Below are 21,072 nucleotides of genomic sequence, written 5' to 3'. Positions count from 1 at the left end.
GAGAAGTAAGGGCCCCATAGCAAGGATCAAACCAGCCCCCCCACACAGGACAGAAGGGTTTCCGCCTAAATCCCTTTCAATGACCCTTAGGCCATTTTTCCACTGTCTCATTTGAAGTTGTTCCTTTAGAGAGTAGAGTCCTGACCAAGTTTTCACCTCCAGTAGAAGCAGAGATAATCCCAACTAAGACTGGCTCCCCTCTTGCCCTGGGTCCCATAGGAGTCGCATGGTCTGCCATTATGTTAGTTACATCCCTGGGGTAATTTATTAATCTGAAATACGCCTTAATTAGGCGTTTTTCAGGCGCAGATTTTGGCGCAACGGTTAGAAGTCTCCCCAATCACAGCAGGTCTAAAATTGCGTGTGTGGCTCATTTACCATTTTCTATGCCTGTTTTAGGCGTAGGGGGGACTATGGTCACCCTTGATGCTCTTAACTGCTCATTTACGTATAGTAGTCTGTAGAATATTGTGTAAAAAGTGCAGACTATGAAATTCACTTGGTATCATCTTCAGCCACACAACGGCTCTGCACTCTGCCTACATCATATAATGGAAGTTGCAGGTAGTAGAAGAGTTTCTCCATTTACGACCCTACAAAAATTGCCTCTTGTTCTGGAGAACATGGCTCTTCAGGCCTTTGATTTCAGTCAGGACTGTGCTTTATTTCTCCTGTGCATGCGCTATAAGGAAAACGAACATTTGTTAATTTTCTTTACTGATTACGATACACTTTGTGATCAGCTTATCATCAGAGGACCCTTCTATGAAAAAGGGATTGTCCAAAATGGACAACGTCTTGAGTTCTTAACCATGCTGAAAGAGCTAGTATGAACTATGCATTATTCTGGTATGACAGCTTATTATAGCTCATTCCGATTTAAGGAGATGGGATCGGGTTGTAATACCAGGCACAACCACTATAAAAAGTATGGTGCTGAGCCTGATAAACAATATACGGGATTTAGCAGTCAGTGGAGTGTCTAGTCCCATCAACCAGCTGATTGGTAGGAGTATTGTGTATCCCAATGGACCTGACATTGATCATCTATCCTAAGGATAGACCATCAACTTTATGGTCCTGGACAACCCCTTTAAATTCTCTCTAAATTGTCCATGAAAAGAAGCAGAATTGGGCTGGCCCACCAATTTACCAGTGGATCCTTTTGTGTGTTCCCAATCTCTTACACCATAGGGGGCCTGAAAGGTTCAGAAGAAAGAAAAGCATTTGAAGTAGCCTTTGGTGCTAAATCGCTTGTCACTAGAGTTTCTTTATTTGTTTCCAAACTTATTAGACTTTGTTGATGATTTAAGATTTAAGAATTAGTTATGCAGATTCTTGTCAACTAACTGCATTTTTACTGTTTTGCTCCAAAATTCTAAATTTTCATTTTTATTATTTTGTTAGTATTTTGTAAATCCACCTTTGGCTTTCAACATTGCCTGAATCCTTCTGGGCATGCTCTCAATCAGATTCAAGCATGTTTCAACTGAAATCTGTTACCAGGTCTCTTCTACATGTTCCCAATGTTGATGCATACAGGTCAACTCACGAAAACAGCTTTTTCTTCAACTCTACCCACAAGTGTTCAATTGGGTTGATGTCTGGGGACTGTGGGGGCCAATAAAGACCCTCTACTTCATTGTCATTGAACCATTGGTTCGCCAATCTTGACATATGCTTCGGGTAATTGTCCTGCTGGAACACTATGTCGTCCTTTTCATACCTAAATTAGGCGAGTGTATGAAGTAACTCGTCTTGTAGGATACTCACATATAGCTCAGCATTGAAACCACCATTGATCCTGGTCAAGTATTCAATGCCTTTGGCTGTGAAATAACCCCATATCATCAGGCTTCCTCCGCCGAACTTGACAGTTCCTTCAATTTCTCGATCCATTAGCCCCCTTTTCCTTGTTTCTTCCAGACCCATTTGCACCCATCAGAGTCCAGTCTATTTACTTTCGTCTCGTCGCTCCAAATCACCCATTTCTAATCTTCTACTATCCACTGTTTGTACTTTTTTTCAAACCTCAGTTGAGGTTTCTTCACCTTTTTGCGGGCCACCATTCCAGACTTGTGTAATGCGCGTCGCACAGTGCTTGTATGGACATCTGTGATCTCACTATTACGAAGCATACGAGCCGCCTTCACTGCCGTGTTTGTTGCACCAGAACCGATAGAACTTGTGATGAGCTAACTTGTTGACTCCGATATTTTGCCTGGACATCAACCTCTTGGCTTTGGAATGGATGGACGGACTTTATGTCATATTCTTCTAACTGTCATGGCACTCACATGGTGCAGTTTGGCAATTTTCATAGCCGGGATATCGCTATTGATGAGCTGGATGATGCTGTCTCTCTTTTCTTGGGAAATCTTCTTCATGGCTGCTCATGCAGTTATATGAGAAGAATCTGCATAACTAACCATATGATATTTGCAAGTCCAATTTATAAATGAGATAGCCAAGATGATTGTCTATAAAATGATGGTAGTCTCATGTTCGAAGCTGTAGTGGATGGTGAGATATGGAGCCTGAAAGTCAAAAGTTCAAAACATTGTTACCCTTTTGCTCATCAGTATACCTCAGTAGCATCAATTTCATTGCTTGAAGATAACAGCATTCTACAACCATTCAGATGGTATCTAAAGAGCCACCTACCTCATAGTGCAAATATTGGAGGCTATACATTACATGTAACAGTGAGCGACACACCTGCTTCATATCTGTATCTGCCCCACCTTGGTTAATGACCTTGTCAACTTCCTATGTCTTGTTGGTAAGGGATCTTGGTATGTGAGTGTACAATAGTAATGTGTACAAGATGATTGATATCTACATGAATTTAGGCTCAGCTCACACTAGAGTCAGGTTTCCATTGATCAGAATACAGCACTTTGCTGCGGTACTTTTCCAGTAGGAAAATGGAAACCTGGAAAAAACGATTATATGTCATTAGGATCTATAAGGATCTGTTACTTAATGGATTCTGTGGATACATATCATATCCAGTTATATGGAAGCCATGACACCAGTTCAACAGCGTCTCAAAGACTAGGACATATATTGTTTGAGCATTTTTGTACAAATGTTTTATATAGACCAGAAGCTCACAATCAAAAATCTGGTCTGGGGGCCACATGATCAAAGTAAACCAATCCCAAGGGCTGCAGTAAAACATAAATGGCTATTACCCTTTGTGAATTATGGCATATAAAAATAATATAGTACAAATGCCTGATAGGTGCCAGTTCCACTTCCATGTGAGCAGGAATGGCTGCCTCCACTGGCAGGGGCCTTACTACACTGCTCTACAATAGATGATAATGATTATCCTAACAGCATGTATTTCAACAGGACTTTGTTTCCATCCTGCATAAAAGAAATCAGATGGCTCCATTATGCTTGCCCATAGACTTCTATTATGACGGAACGAAACGGAATGCCTCTTAAAGGCTTCCGTTTTGCATTCCGTCCAGGAATTCCGTTATAGTTCGTTATAAACAGAACGTATAACGGAATGCCATAACGCTAGTGTAAACCCGCCCTTACTTTGGCTTTGCAACACATGCAGCCGCCATTTTAGGAAAAACTGATTCATTACCACGCAGCGATAGGAAATTCAGATTTGTTGCTAATAGAAGTTTTCCTAAACTTCGGACCAAATTTGCTTTGAATGCTTCGCACAACACTAGTAAAATGTCATAGAGGAGAGCTGGTGAAGAGATGGCACCAGGATTGTGACAATCGGGGTGCAGGGGAGTAGAGGTAGCGAGTATATTTTTTCCTTTGTGCCCCGGAAGCTCAGACAATACAATTTTCTTTACATTGCTGTAATTGACAAACCATTTATTAATGTTGTGAAGATATAAGATATGAAAGCGCTCCTCAGAAACTATATAGCAAAGCTAAATTATATGCATGTCATATATATATATGTAATAACTAATTTGTTTTTTCTCACAGCGTCCTCTGTGGAAGCACAGTCTACAGATACATTACTTTCCCTTTTACAAAGTATTCTCAATACAATTGTTGATGCTATTAAACAAATAGTAAACCAGATAAATAATGCATTGAATTCAACTTCCTTACCACCTACTGCAACAGTCTCGACCACTACCACTGCCACACCAACTGTAACCAGCACTACATCCACCACCATGACCACTACAATACCAACTTCCACAAGTACCACTGTGACCACATCTAAGGCATCCACTACTAGCACAAGAAGTACATCCACTTCAATCTCTACTTCATCCAATGCAGTACTTACTTCATTGAACACTGCAACAACCTTTGATACTGGGACAACCAATCAACTAATATCTACAACTATCTCAAGTCAGCAATCAACCAGTGGGGCAACCAGTTCAGGATTCACTTTACCATCAGGCACACAAACAGGAAGTTTTCTGTCCTCAAGTAACAAACTAACAACTGTTAATGACCAAACTGCATCTATTAGTACAGGTGTTACTGACGAAAGTAGTAGCCAGCCGTCATCAAGTATCTTCACTTCAAGCACAGGAACTCAGTCAGTTGTAACTAGTAGCCTATCAACCAACCAACAAACATTTTCTGGTGACTTTTCAAGTGGCCAAACATCATTCATTACTCTCACTCTTACCACTGGATCTAGTAACCAGCCATCAACTAATACTATCTATACTTCTTCAAGTTTGGGAACATCAGTACAACCAATTGTAACTGGCAGTCCAGAAACACTGAGTACTGAAACTAGTAGTAAACCACCAACAATCAACCCTTCAACAATCTCTGGTACTTCAGTAAGTGACCAAACATCATTCATTAGTACAGATTTTACGAGTAGCTCTAGTAACCAGCCATCTTCTAGTAACCTCTTCAGTTCTTCAAGTATTGAAACACCAATACAATCTACTATTAGTGGAAGTCCTGCAATACAGAGAACTGAAACCAGTAGTCAGCCACCAACAAGCAAACAATCAACATCCTCTAGTGTTTCTGTAAGCAGCCAAACACCATTTAGTAATACAGATGTTACAAGTGGAATAAGTAATCCACCATCTTCGAGTAATGACTTTGCTTCTTCAAGTGTTGGAACACCAATACAAATAACTGGAACTGGCAGCCCAGCAATACTGAATACTGAAACCAGGAGTCAGCAACCAACAATCAACCTTTCAACAATCTCTAGAACTTTGATAAGCAATCAAACATCATTCAGTAGTACAGCTGTTACAAGTGGACATAGTAATCAGCCACCCTCTAGCAATGGCTTGTCTTCTTCAAGTGTCGAAACACCAATACAATCAACTGTAACTGTCAACCCAGCAACACTGAGTGCTGAAACCAGTAGTCAAGCACCAACAATCAACCCATCAACATTTTCTAGTGTTTCTATAAACAGCCAATCACCTTTTAGTAATACAGCTTTTACACCTGCAACTAGTAACCCACCATCTTCTAGCAATGGCTTGTCTTCTTCAAGTGTAGAAACACCAATAAAATCGACTGTAACTAGCAGCCCAGCAATATTGAATACTGAAACCAGTAGTCAGCCACCAACAATTAACCCATTAACAATCTCTAGTGCTTCGGTAAGCAACAAAATATCATTTATTAGTACAGCTTTTACAAGTGGACCTAGTAACCAGCCATCTTCTAGCAATAGCTTCTCTTCTTCAAGTGTTGAAACACCAATACAATCAACTACAAGTGGCAGTCCTGCAAAACAAAGTACTGGAAGTCAGGTACCGACAACCATTCCATCAATATTCTCAAGTCCTTCACTAAGCAGCCAAACATCATTCAGCAGTACAGCTTTTACAAGTGAATTTAGTAACCAGCCATCTGCTAGTACTATCTTTACTTCTTCAAGTTTAGGAACGTCAGTGCAACTAACTGTAAATGGCAGTCCTGTCACACTGAGTACTCAAACCAGTAGTCAAGCACCAACAATCAACCCATCAACAATCTCTAGTGTTCCTGTAAGTAACCAAACACCATTTAGTAATACAGCTGTTACGATTGGGTCAAGTAACCCACCATCTTCTAGTAATGGCTTCGTTTCTTCAAGTGTTGGAACACCAATACAATCAACTGTAACTGTCAGCCCAGCAACACTAAGTACTGAAACCAGTAGTCAAGCACCAACAATCAACCCATCAACATTTTCTAGTGTTTCTATAAGCAACCAATCACCTTTTAGTAAAACAGCTTTTACGACTACATCTAGTAACCCACCATCCTCTAGCAATGGCTTGTCTTCTTCAAGTGTAGGAACACCAATACAATCAACTGTAACTGGCAGCCCAACAATATTGAATACTGAAACCAGTAGTCAGCCACCAACAATCAACCCATCAACAATCTCTAGTGCTTCAGTAAGCGACCAAACAGCATTCACTAGTACAGCTTTTACAAGTGGACCTAGTATTCAGCCATCCTCTAGCAATGGCTTTTCTTCTTCAAGTGTCGAAACACCAATACAATCAACTGTAACTGGCAGTCCAGCAATACTCAGTACTGAAACCAGTAGTAAAGCACCAACAATCAACCCATCAACATTCTCTAGTGTTCCTGTAAGCAACCAAACACCATTTAGTAATACAGCTGTTACGAGTGGATCAGATAACCTGCCATCCTCTAGTAACCTCTTCAGTTCTTCAAGTGTGGAAACACCAATGCAATCTACTGTAAGTGGCAGACCTGCAATACAGAGTACTGAAACCAGTAGTCAGCCACCAACAATCAACCTTTCAACCATCTATAGTGCTTTGATAAGCGATCAAACATCTTTCAGTAGTATAGCTATTACAAGTGGACCTAGCAATCAGCCATCTTCAGGTAATGGCTTCGCTTCTTCAAGTGTTGAAACACCAATACAATCAACTGTAACTGGCAGCTCAGCAACTCTGAATACTGAAACCAGTAGTCAAGCACCAACAAACAACCCATCAACAATCTCTAGTGTTTCTATAAGCAACCAATCACCTTTTAGTAAAACAGCTTTTACGACTACATCTAGTAACCCACCATCCTCTAGCAATGGCTTGTCTTCTTCAAGTGTAGGAACACCAATACAATCAACTGTAACTGGCAGCCCAACAATATTGAATACTGAAACCAGTAGTCAGCCACCAACAATCAACCCATCAACAATCTCTAGTGCTTCAGTAAGTGACCAAACAACATTCACTAGTACAGCTTTTACAAGTGGACCTAGTATTCAGCCATCCTCTAGCAATGGCTTCACTTCTTCAAGTGTTGAAACACCAATACAATCAACTGTAACTAGAAGCCCAGCAATACTCAGTACTGAAACCAGTAGTCAAGCACCAACAATCAACCCATTAACAATCTCTAGTGTTCCTGTAAGCAACCAAACACCATTTAGTAATACAGCTGTTATAAGTGAATCAAGCGCCCAACAATCTTCTAGTAATGACTTTGCTTCTTCAAGTGTTGGAACACCAATACAATCAACTGTAACTAGAAGCCCAGCAATATTGAATACCGAAACCAGTAGTCAGCCACCAACAATCAACCCTTCAACAATCTCTAGTGCTTTGATAAGCAATCAAACATCATTCAGTAGTACATCTGTTACAAGTGGACAAAGTAATCAGCCATCTTCTAGCAATGGTTTGTCTTCTTCAAGTGTCGAAAAACCAATGCAATCAACTGTAACTGGTAGCCAACCAAGTCTGAGTACTGAGACCAGTAGTGAAGCACAAAAAATCAACCCATCAACAATATCTAGTGTTCCTGTAAGCAACCAAACACCATTTAGTAATAGAGCTGTTACGAGTGGATCAAGTAACCCACCATCTTCTAATAATGGCTTTGTTTCTTCAAGTGTTGGAACACCAATACAATCAACTGTAACTGTCAGCCCAGCAACACTGAGTACTGAAACCAGTAGTCAAGCACCAACAATCAACCCATCAACATTTTCTAGTGTTTCTATAAGCAACCAATCACCTTTTAGTAAAACAGCTTTTACGACTACATCTAGTAACCCACCATCCTCTAGCAATGGCTTGTCTTCTTCAAGTGTAGGAACACCAATACAATCAACTGTAAATGGCAGCCCAACAATATTGAATACTGAAACCAGTAGTCAGCCACCAACAATCAACCCATCAACAATCTCTAGTGCTTCAGTAAGCGACCAAACAGCATTCACTAGTACAGCTTTTACAAGTGGACCTAGTATTCAGCCATCCTCTAGCAATGGCTTTTCTTCTTCAAGTGTCGAAACACCAATACAATCAACTGTAACTGGCAGTCCAGCAATACTCAGTACTGAAACCAGTAGTAAAGCACCAACAATCAACCCATCAACATTCTCTACTGTTCCTGTAAGCAACCAAACACCATTTAGTAATACAGCTGTTACGAGTGGATCAGATAACCTGCCATCCTCTAGTAACCTCTTCAGTTCTTCAAGTGTGGAAACACCAATGCAATCTACTGTAAGTGGCAGACCTGCAATACAGAGTACTGAAACCAGTAGTCAGCCACCAACAATCAACCTTTCAACCATCTATAGTGCTTTGATAAGCGATCAAACATCTTTCAGTAGTATAGCTATTACAAGTGGACCTAGCAATCAGCCATCTTCAGGTAATGGCTTCGCTTCTTCAAGTGTTGAAACACCAATACAATCAACTGTAACTGGCAGCTCAGCAACTCTGAATACTGAAACCAGTAGTCAAGCACCAACAAACAACCCATCAACAATCTCTAGTGTTTCTATAAGCAACCAATCACCTTTTAGTAAAACAGCTTTTACGACTACATCTAGTAACCCACCATCCTCTAGCAATGGCTTGTCTTCTTCAAGTGTAGGAACACCAATACAATCAACTGTAACTGGCAGCCCAACAATATTGAATACTGAAACCAGTAGTCAGCCACCAACAATCAACCCATCAACAATCTCTAGTGCTTCAGTAAGTGACCAAACAACATTCACTAGTACAGCTTTTACAAGTGGACCTAGTATTCAGCCATCCTCTAGCAATGGCTTCACTTCTTCAAGTGTAGAAACACCAATACAATCAACTGTAACTAGAAGCCCAGCAATACTCAGTACTGAAACCAGTAGTCAAGCACCAACAATCAACCCATTAACAATCTCTAGTGTTCCTGTAAGCAACCAAACACCATTTAGTAATACAGCTGTTATAAGTGAATCAAGCACCCAACAATCTTCTAGTAATGACTTTGCTTCTTCAAGTGTTGGAACACCAATACAATCAACTGTAACTGGAAGCCCAGCAATATTGAATACCGAAACCAGTAGTCAGCCACTAACAATCAACCCTTCAACAATCTCTAGTGCTTTGATAAGCAATCAAACATCATTCAGTAGTACATCTGTTACAAGTGGACAAAGTAATCAGCCATCTTCTAGCAATTGTTTGTCTTCTTCAAGTGTCGAAAAACCAATGCAATCAACTGTAACTGGTAGCCCACCAAGTCTGAGTACTGAGACCAGTAGTGAAGCACAAAAAATCAACCCATCAACAATATCTAGTGTTCCTGTAAGCAACCAAACACCATTTAGTAATAGAGCTGTTACGAGTGGATCAAGTAACCCACCATCTTCTAATAATGGCTTTGTTTCTTCAAGTGTTGGAACACCAATACAATCAACTGTAACTGTCAGCCCAGCAACACTGAGTACTGAAACCAGTAGTCAAGCACCAACAATCAACCCATCAACATTTTCTAGTGTTTCTATAAGCAACCAATCACCTTTTAGTAAAACAGCTTTTACGACTACATCTAGTAACCCACCATCCTCTAGCAATGGCTTGTCTTCTTCAAGTGTCAAAAAACCAATACAATCAACTGGAAGTGGCAGACCTGCAATACAGAGTACTGAAACCAGTAGTCAGCCACCAACAATTAACCTTTCAACAATCTATAGTGCTTTGATAAGCGATCAAACATCATTCAGTAGTACAGCTGTTACAAGTGGACCTAGTAATCAGCCATCTTCAGGTAATGGCTTCACTTCTTCAAGTGTTGAAACACCAATACAATCAACTGTAACTGGAAGCCCAGCAATATTGAATACCGAAACCAGTAGTCAGCCACCAACAATCAACCCTTCAACAATCTCTAGTGCTTTGATAGGCGATCAAACATCATTCAGTAGTACAGCTGTTACAAGTGGACATAGTAATCAGCCATCTTCTAGCAATGGTTTGTCTTCTTCAAGTGTTGAAACACCAATACAATCAACTGTAACTGGCAGCCCATCAACACTAAGTAAAGAAACCAGTAGTCAAGCTCCAACAATCAACCCATCAACACTCTCTAGTGTTTCTGTAAGCAGCCAATCAACTTTCAGTAAAACAGCTTTCACAACTGAATCTAGTAACCAACCATCTTCTAGCAATGGCTTATCTTCTGCAAGTGTAGGAACACCAATACAATCAACTGTAACTGTCAGCCCAGCAATAATGAATTCTGAAACCAGTAGTCAAGCACCAACAATCTCTAGTGTTCCTGTAAGCAACCCAACACCATTTAGTAATACAGCTGTTACAAGTGAATCAAGTACCCAACCATCTTCTAGTAATGACTTTGCTTCTTCAAGTGTTGGAACACCAATACAATCAACTGTAACTGGAAGCCCAGCAATATTGAATACAGAAACCAGTAGTCAGCCAGCAACAATCAACCTTTTAACAATCTCTAGTGCTTTGATAAGCAATCAAACATCATTCAGTAGTACAGCTGTTACAAGTGGACATAGTAATCAGCCATCTTCTAGCAATGGTTTGTCTTCTTCAAGTGTCGAAAAACCAATACATTCAACTGTAACTGGCAGCCCAGCAACACTAAGTAAAGAAACCAGTAGTCAAGTTCCAACAATAAACCCATCAACATTCTCTAGTGTTTCTGTAAGTAGTCAATCAACTTTCAGGAAAACAGCTTTTACAACTGGATCTAGTAACCCGCCATCTTCTAGCAATGGCTTTTCTTCTGCAAGTGTAGGTACACCAATACCATCAACTATACCTGGCAGCCCAACAATATTGAATACTAAAACCAGTAGTCAGCCACCAACAATCAACCCATCAACAATCTCTAGTGCTTCAGTAAGTGACCAAAAATCATTCATTAGTACAGCTTTTACAAGTAGACCTAGTAATCAGCGAACTTCTGGCAATGTCTTGTCTTCTTCAAGTGTCGAAACACCAATACAATCTACCATAAGTGGCAGTCAAGCAATACAGAGTACTGAAACCAGTAGTCAGCCACCAACAAACAAACCATCAACATTCTCTAGTGTTTCTGTAAGCAGCCAAACACCATTCAGTAGTACAGCTTTTATTAGTGGATCTAATAACCAACCATCTTCTAGTAATAATTTCATTTCAAGTACTGGAACGTCAGTACAATCAACTGTAAGTGGCACCCCAGTAATGTCTAGTACTGCCATCAGTAGTCAGCCCTCAACAACCAACCTACTGAAATTTTCCAGTGCTTTTATAAGTGACCAAACATCACTCAGTTCTACAGCTTTTACAAGTGGATCTAGTAACCAGCCTTCTTCTAGTAATGGATTCTCTTCTTCAAGTGCTGCAACTTCAATTAGTCTAATACAATCAACTGTCACAGGCAGTCCAGCATCATTAAGTGCTAAAACTAGCAGTCAACCATCAACAATCAACCCCTCAACATTAACAAGTGCTGTTGTAAGTGGCCAAACATTATTCAGTACTATAGCTCTTGCCAGTGTGTCTAGTAGCATTGCAGCATCTAGTCAGTCATCTGCTAGCAGTATCGATACTTCTTCAGCTGGCATCACCATTAGCCCATCGGTGACCTACAGAGCAATAGTCTCAGGCTCTAGTGTAAAGTCATCTTCAGCTATTACAGTGACAAATGGCCCTTTGGGGTCTTTCAGTACCAGTGCCATCCTTCCTTCAAGTTTCACACTGTCAACTTTTAATACTGGAGCAACTAGCCAAACTAGCACAACTACTAATGCTGGACCTAGTAACCAGCAATCTACCATTAGTCCATCTACTTTGGGTACAGGAACTACTAATTTAGTGAGTAGCATTCCAACCTCAAATGCTGGAACAAGTAGCCAATCATCAGACAGCACATTGACATCTTCCAGTGCAAATCCAAGAACAAGCGGGCAGCTTTCTTCAACTAGACAGTCTTCAAGTCCAAGTGCCAGCAGCCAATTTGTGAGCCAAAGTTCATCAACATCAAATACTCTAACTAATAACCTGCCTCTAACTGATAGTACATTGTCAACTTTCAACACTGGATTGAGTAGCCAAACGTCACTTAGGAACAACTCAACTAATGCTGGAACAAGTAACCAACCAACTTCCATTAGCCCATCTACTTTGAGTACAGAAACTACTAAATTAGCAAGCACCATTATTATTTATACCAGTAACCAACCGAAAAGCTCTTTTCAATCACCCATCACAGGCACTAGTAATCAGAGCTCTGCTACCAGCAGCATAGTAACAAGTATTATGATACCATCCTCAAATAATGCAACAACTAAAACTTTGACTTCAACCAGCACAACCAGATCTTCTGCTAAAATTACTGCATCTCTAGCCACTGCTATTCCAATATCAAGAATTTCCACTGTTGCGATGACTACGCAGACCCCTAACTTTCCAATTGCATCCGGCTCTTCAACCCCTCTAACAACAAACAATAATTCAACCATAGCAATCACCACCCAGGAGCCAAAGATTAATAATGTAACTTCTTCACCTTCTTCAAGCAATACCTCCACCATAGGGATAAGCACCCAGAATCCTTCAAGTACCAATAGAAGCCCAGCAACACCTCCTCCCACTGCATCCAACAGCACTCTACTATCTACTATATCAACCAATACACTGGCAAATTCAACCACTGAAGCATCACATGCTACTGCAAATATCACAATCAAACCTTCTACTAGCACTATAACCAGTACAAACAAAACTTCAAGCAATACTGTGGTATCTTTCATAACAGCAGCCAGTACCAGTAATCCTAGTTATAATATTACTGTAGCAGCTTCATCTATTATGACCACCACAAAGTCAACTTCCACAGGAACATCAGCATCTTCTTCTACTTCATCCAATATTAAGAACTCTACATTAATCAGCACAACACCAAGCTCAACTAATGTGACAACCTCCTCTACTACTGTAGCCACCACAATGAAACCTTCTACTAATTCCACAGCTTCAACTACTATTAAGAGTACCTCAACTACCACACCCAAGACAACTCATGTTACTGCTTTCAATAATCAAAATTCTACAACTTCAAGAAATATAGGATCTTCTGCAATCTCAACCACCACTACAACTCATACTACTGCAACATCAACATCAAAAAATACTGCGCTCTCTTCTACCACTATCAGTACTGTAAAGTCTTCAAATACTTTGCCATCTACCAAGACAACTTCATCAAGTACAGCAACCTCTACCATTAATGCATCCAGTAGCCACAGTACTTTAACATCTCCAACTACTTTGCTTTCTACCAAGGCAATATCATCAGGTACATCAACCTCTAACATTAAAGAATCCAGTAGCCACAGTACTGTATCATCCTCAACTACTTTGCCTTCTACCAAGAAAACATTGTCAAGTACATTAACCTCTACCATTAATGCATCCAGTAGCCAAAGACCTACTAATATCACTTCATCTTCTCCCAGAATTTTGACTACTGCAAAGACAACACCATCCAGCACTGTGTCAACTCACACCACCGGTAGTAGTCAGCATACCTCTTATACTAGCAATACTGCAAATACTGCTACTTTGACCACTGCAAAATCATCCTCAGTCAACAAAGTGACAACAACCACTAGCAGCAAGACACCTTCCACCAGTAATTCAACAACTTCCTCTACTACTTCAACCAGTGAAGCAGCTACTACCAACAATCCTACTCCTAATAATACTGTAGCAGCTTTATCTACTTTAACTACCACAAAGTCAGCTTCCACAGGAACATCAGCATCTCCTTCTACTTCATTCAATATTCAGAACTCTACATTTACCAGCACAACACCAAACTCAACCAATGTGACAACCTCCTCTACTACTGTAGCCACCACAATGAAACCTTCTACTAATTCAACAGCTTCAACTACTATTAAGAACACTTCAAATACCTTACCCAAGACAACAACAACTTTGTTTACAGCATTCAATGATCAAAATTCTACAACTACAAGTACAATAGGATCTTCTGCAATCTCAACCAGCGCTACAACTTATACTACTGCAACCACATCAACAAAAACTACCGTGCCCTCTTCTACCACTAACAGTACTGTTAATTCTATTACTACTTTGCCCTCTACTAAGACAACATCGTCAAGTACAGAAACCTTTACCATTTCTGCATCCAGTAGCCACAGTACTGTAACATCTTTAACTATTTTGCCTTCTACCAAGACAACATTATCAAGCACATCAACCTCTACCATTAATGCATCCAGTAGCCTAAGACCTATTAATACCACTTCATCTTCTCCCAGAACTTTGACCACTGAAAAGACAACACCATCCAGCACTGTGTCAACTCACACCACTGGTAGTAGTCAGCATACCTCTAGTACTAGCAATACTGCTGCCTCAACAACTTTGACCACTGCAAAAACATCCTCAGTCAACACAGTGACAACAACCACAACCACTAGCAGCAAGACACTTTTCACCAGTAATTCAACAGCTTCCTCTACTACTTCAACCAGTACAGTAGCTATGACCAACAATCCTAGTCCTAATAATACTGTACCAGCTTCATCTACTTTGACCACCATAAAGTCAACTTCCACAGGAACATCAGCATCTCCTTCTACTTCATCCAATATTCAGAACTCTACATTTACCAGCACAGCACCAAACTCAACCAATGCGACAACCTCTCCTACTACTGTAACCACCACAATGAAACCTTCTACTAATTCAACAGCTTCAACTTCTATTAAGAACACCTCAACTACCTTACCCAAGACAACAACAACTTCTTTTACTGCATTCAATAATCAAAATTCTACAACTACAAGTACAATAGGATCTTCTGCAATCTCAACCAGCGCTACAACTTATACTACTGCAACCACATCAACATCAAAAACTACTGTGCCCTCTTCTACCACTAATAGTACTGTTAAGTCTATTACTACTTTTCCCTCTACTAAGACAACATCGTCAAGTACAGCAACCTCTACCATTTCTGCATCTAGTAGCCACAGTACTGTAACATCTTTAACTACTTTGCCTTCTACCAAGACAACATCATCAAGCACACCAACCTCTACCATTAATGCATCTAGTAGCCTAAGACCTATTAAAACCACTTCATCTTCTCCCAGAATTTTGACTACTGCAAAGACAACACCATCCAGCACTGTGTCAACTCACACCGCTGGTAGTAGTCAGCATACCTCTAGTACTAGCAATACTGCTGCCTCAACAACTTCGACCACTGCAAAAACATCATCAGTCAACACAGTGACAAAAAACACAACCACTAGCAGCAGGACACTTTCTACCAGTATTTCAACAGCTTCCTCTACTACTTCAACCAGTAAAGCAGCTAGTATTAACAATCATAGTCCTAATAATACTGTACCAGCTTCATCTACTTTGACCAGCACAAAGTCAACTTCCACAGGAACATCAGCATCTGCTTCTACTTCATCCAATATTCAGAACTCTACATTTACCAGCACAACACCAAACTCAACCAATGCAACCGCTCTTACTACTGTAAACACCACAATGAAACCTTCTACTAATTCAACAGCTTCAACTACTATTAAGAGTACCTCAACTACCAAACCCAATGCAACACCAACTTTTTTTACTGCATTCAATAATCAAAATTCTACAACTACAAGTACAATAGGATCTTCTGCAATCTCAACCACCACTACAACTCATACTACTGCAACATCAACATCAAAAAATACTGCGCCCTCTTCTACCACTATCAGTACTGTAAAGTCTTCAAATACTTCGCCATCTACCAAGACAACTTCATCAAGTACAGCAACCTCTACCATTAATGCATCCAGTAGCCACAGTACTTTAACATCTCCAACTACTTTGCTTTCTACCAAGGCAATATCATCAGGTACATCAACCTCTAACATTAAAGAATCCAGTAGCCACAGTACTGTATCATCCTCAACTACTTTGCCTTCTTCCAAGAAAACATTGTCAAGTACATTAACCTCTACCATTAATGCATCCAGTAGCCAAAGACCTACTAATATCACTTCATCTTCTCCCAGAATTTTGACTACTGCAAACACAACACCATCCAGCACTGTGTCAACTCACACCACCGGTAGCAGTCAGCATACCTCTTATACTAGCAATACTGCAAATACTGCTACTTTGACCACTGCAAAATCATCCTCAGTCAACAAAGTGACAACAACCACTAGCAGCAAGACACCTTCCACCGGCAATTCAACAACTTCCTCTACTACTTCAACCAGTGAAGCAGCTAGTACCAACAATCCTACTCCTAATAATACTGTAGCAGCTTCATCTACTTTAACCACCACAAAGTCAGCTTCCACAGGAACATCAGCATCTCCTTCTACTTCATTCAATATTCAGAACTCTACATTTACCAGCACAACACCAAACTCAACCAATGTGACAACCTCCTCTACTACTGTAGCCACCACAATGAAACCTTCTACTAATTCAACAGCTTCAACTACTATTAAGAACACTTCAAATACCTTACCCAAGACAGCAACAACTTCGTTTACAGCATTCAATGATCAAAATTCTACAACTACAAGTACAATAGGATCTTCTGCAATCTCAACCAGCGCTACAACTTATACTACTGCAACCACATCAACATCAAAAACTAACGTGCCCTCTTCTACCACTAACAGTACTGTTAATTCTATTACTACTTTGCCCTCTACTAAGACAACATCGTCAAGTACAGAAACCTTTACCATTTCTGCATCCAGTAGCCACAGTACTGTAACATCTTTAACTACTTTGCCTTCTACCAAGACAACATCATCAAGCACATCAACCTCTACCATTAATGCATCTAGTAGCCTAAGACCTATTAAAACCACTTCATCTTCTCCCAGAACTTTGACTACTGCAAAGACAACACCATCCAGCACTGTGTCAACTCACACCGCTGGTAGTAGTCAGCATACCTCTAGTACTAGCAATACTGCTGCCTCAACAACTTCGACCACTGCAAAAACATCATCAGTCAACACAGCGACAAAAAACACAACCACTAGCAGCAAGACACTTTCCACCAGTATTTCAACAGCTTCCTCTACTACTTCAACCAGTAAAGCAGCTAGTATTAACAATCATAGTCCTAATAATACTGTACCAGCTTCATCTACTTTGACCAGCACAAAGTCAACTTCCACAGGAACATCAGCATCTGCTTCTACTTCATCCAATATTCAGAACTCTACATTTACCAGCACAACACCAAACTCAACCAATGCAACCGCTCTTACTACTGTAAACACCACAATGAAACCTTCTACTAATTCAACAGCTTCAACTACTATTAAGAGTACCTCAACTACCAAACCCAATGCAACACCAACTTTTTTTACTGCATTCAATAATCAAAATTCTACAACTACAAGTACAATAGGATCTTCTGCAATCTCAACCAGTGCTACAACTCATACTACTGCAACAACATCAACATCAAAAAATATTGTGCTCTCTTCCACCACTAACAGTACTGTAAAGTCTTCAACTACTTTGCCCTCCACAAAGACATTGTCAAGTACAGCAACCTCTACCATTTCTGCATCCAGTAGCCAAAGTACTGTAACATTTTTAACTACTTTGCCTTCTACCAAGACAACATCATCAAGCACATCGACCTCTACCATTAATGCATCCAGTAGCAAAAGACCTACTAACACCACTTCATCTTCTCCCAGAACTTTGACCACTGCAAAGACAACACCATCCAGCACTGTGTCAACTCACACCACCGGCAGGAGTCAGCATACCTCCAATACTAGCAATACTGCTGCCTCAACCTCTTTGACCACTGCAAAATCATCCTCAGTCAACACAGTGACAACAACCACTAGCAGCAAGACACTTTCCACCAGTAATTCAACAACTTCCTCTACTACTTCAACCAGTAGAGCAGCTAGTACCCACAATCCTAGTCCTAATAATACTGTACCAGCTTTATCTACTTTGACCAGCACAAAGTCAACTTCCACAGGAACATCAGCATCTCCTTCTACTTCATCCAATATTCAGAACTCTACATTTACCAGCACAACACCAAACTTAACCAATGCAACAACCTCTCTTACTACTGTAAACACTACAATGAAACCTTCTACTAATTCAATAGCTTCAACTACTATTAAGAGTACCTCAGCTACCACACCCAAGACAACAACTTATTTTACTGCATTCAATAATCAAAATTCTACAACTACAAGTACAATAGGATCTTCTGCAATCTCAACCAGCGCTACAACTTATACTACTGCAACCACATCAACATCAAAAAATACTGTGTCCTCTTCTACCACTAACAGTACTGTAAAGTCTTCAACTACTTTGCCCTCAATCAAGACAACATCATCAAGCACAGCAACCTCTACCAATTCTGAATCCAGTGTCCACAGTACTGTAACATCTTTAACTACTTTGCCTTCTACCAAGACAACATCATCAAGCACATTAACCTCTACCATTAATGCCTCCAGTAGCCAAAGACCTACTAATACCACTTCATCTTCTCCCAGAACTTTGACCACTGCAAAGACAACACCATCCATCACTGTGACAACTTACACCACCGGTAGTAGTCAGCATACCGCTAATACTAGCAATACTGCTGCTTCAACCACTTCGACCATTGCAAAATCATCCTCAAACAACACAGTGACAACTACCACAACCACCAGCAGCAAGACATTTTCCACCACTAATTCAACAAATTCTTCAACTACTTCAACCGGAACTACGTCTTCTTCTACCAAACCAGTTACAACCTTCTCCACTCCAAATACCAGCCACAGTACCCTTATCCAATCGACTGCTAGGACAACTACTAAGGCTTCCACATCTGTTTCTGTTGTTACTCCTACAACAAGTAAATTGACTTTGAATCCAACATCACACACAACTGTTACATCTACTTCTCTAGGTAGCACAAACAGCACAACAAAAACCACTACAACCAGTGCACATGCACAAACTGCCAGTACAGTGAAGTCTTCAAGCAGTACTAGCCAACAATCAACAAGTGAATCCTCCAAAAATTCCACAATTACCAATGTATCCACAGGAGCAACTTCTGGTATGTTTATAGTGATAGATAATTAAGAAAAGGAATAGTACAATAATAAAATATTATATTAACATCTTCCTTTTTTTCTTGTTTACAGGTTTGTCCTCAAGCAATGTTATTCCTGTGTGGGGCATCATCCTAATATCTCTTGCCGTTATCCTTGGTGTAGTTGCCATCATGGGTACAATCTTTTCGGTAAGTTTGTGTCCTACTGTTTCCACCAGCCTGTAGCCCCCTCATGTTACTTGAAAACTGTCTGTGAAGGTTCACAAACTTCCATATCAACCCCCCCCCCCCCCCCCCCAAAAAAAAAAAACATCGAGAAAAAAAACAGGAGATGCAGCTGCAGTTTCTCTCTCTGTGTCTCTGAGACTGCATGGAGTGAATAATTGACAGGGGTAAGGAAGTGGGGAGACATCTGATTGCCTAAGAGTAGTAGTCCAAAATGCAGTCTAATCTCTGGCCAGCATGTTATGGAACCAGAGGAGCAGACCACAACAGTGGTTGTGGATTCTGAAATAAGCTACAAATGTTCAAGCGATATCCCCTCTGTTAATTTACAAGTGACCCAATGGCCTGACCCACCCGCCTCACAAAGTACTTAATTTTAAGTGACTTATTTTTATTGTGTATATAGTCCCATACAAATTAGTTTAGTAATGGGAGGCAGAAGTAGATGATCCAAGCACATAGTATTCTGCATGTACAGATAGCTGTAAGTCACTGAGAAGGACCACCCATTGAACTCCTAAATCCAGAATCATCAGTGGTTTGAATGGATAAATTACTATACTGAATATCCTCCTCCTGCTCTATAACATGATGCCAGGAGACTGGACTACAATTTCAACATAACCATCTCTCTTAAATGGATCAATTTCATACAAATAATGTAGTAAACAGGATTAAACTGGACCATCAGAATACCAGAGATTCTTCCAGTGGGCCATGGCTCTGCTGCCATAGTGGACCTCAAAGATCCAGGAGAGAGAGAAAATTGGCTGCCTTTGGAGCCAGTCATCTGCCACCGGTGTCTATACTATTAGATGGCATTGATGATATCTTCTGGTGGGCCCAAGGAACCTCAATCTGGCACTAATAATAAAGGAAGTGTTAAAGAAAGATTTTGAATAAGATAAGGCTAACATGATGTTTTTCCTTTTTTAAACAGATACTTTACTGCTTAAGAAGGATTGGATATCGATCCACCTACATTGTCAGTGCATAAGAAGAATAACGTTTTATATGCTTCTCACGTCAACTACAAGAAAATTTGCTTGCAAAAAAAAAGCAGTATTAATGGACTAGTTTAATGTCTTGGACTATGGTAACATCCTGTGATGGGTGTATTTCTATGACTGACATTCAGTGATGGGGGGCTCCAGAGGTCCAGAGGTATACAAGAAGTCCAGAATTGCAGGTTTGATGCTCTTCAGATGTCAGTGAAAGGCACTGGGTTATGCAGATGCTCACCCGTCTAATATCATGTAAGGTGCTCTAAGTCTAACTGGCTCACCCAGCCAGTGGCAAAGTTACGTAAAGATAGGTGTGATAGACAGACTGGCACACTATATATCTGGAGTTGAGTAAAGAGTAAAGAGCAGAACGGGTGGGTATATTATAATTTAATGTATTGCCCTTGAAAATAGTAAGTTAAAAGTAAACAGAAAAAGAAAACAAAAAGAAGAAAGTTTTTTTCAAAAAGTTATTTAAAAT

At 40.2% G+C, this 21,072-nt stretch overlaps 1 protein-coding gene across 1 annotated transcript; it reads left to right on the top strand.

The window, feature by feature from the left end:
* Window positions 1–930: 930 nt before the first annotated feature.
* On the top strand, window positions 931–20,584 carry LOC120978178 (serine-rich adhesin for platelets-like). Its single transcript, XM_040406399.1, has 4 exons — window positions 931–1,006; window positions 3,970–19,365; window positions 19,454–19,551; window positions 20,528–20,584. Exons 1-4 carry the CDS (start codon window positions 931–933, stop codon window positions 20,582–20,584), a joined length of 15,627 nt encoding a protein of 5,208 aa, XP_040262333.1.
* Window positions 20,585–21,072: the final 488 nt, after the last annotated feature.

This window comes from Bufo bufo, chromosome 8 (assembly GCF_905171765.1).
Source record: "Bufo bufo chromosome 8, aBufBuf1.1, whole genome shotgun sequence".
Taxonomy (NCBI): domain Eukaryota; kingdom Metazoa; phylum Chordata; class Amphibia; order Anura; family Bufonidae; genus Bufo; species Bufo bufo.
Note: the sequence above shows the minus strand (reverse complement) of the source record. Positions and strands in the feature narration are given on the sequence as shown.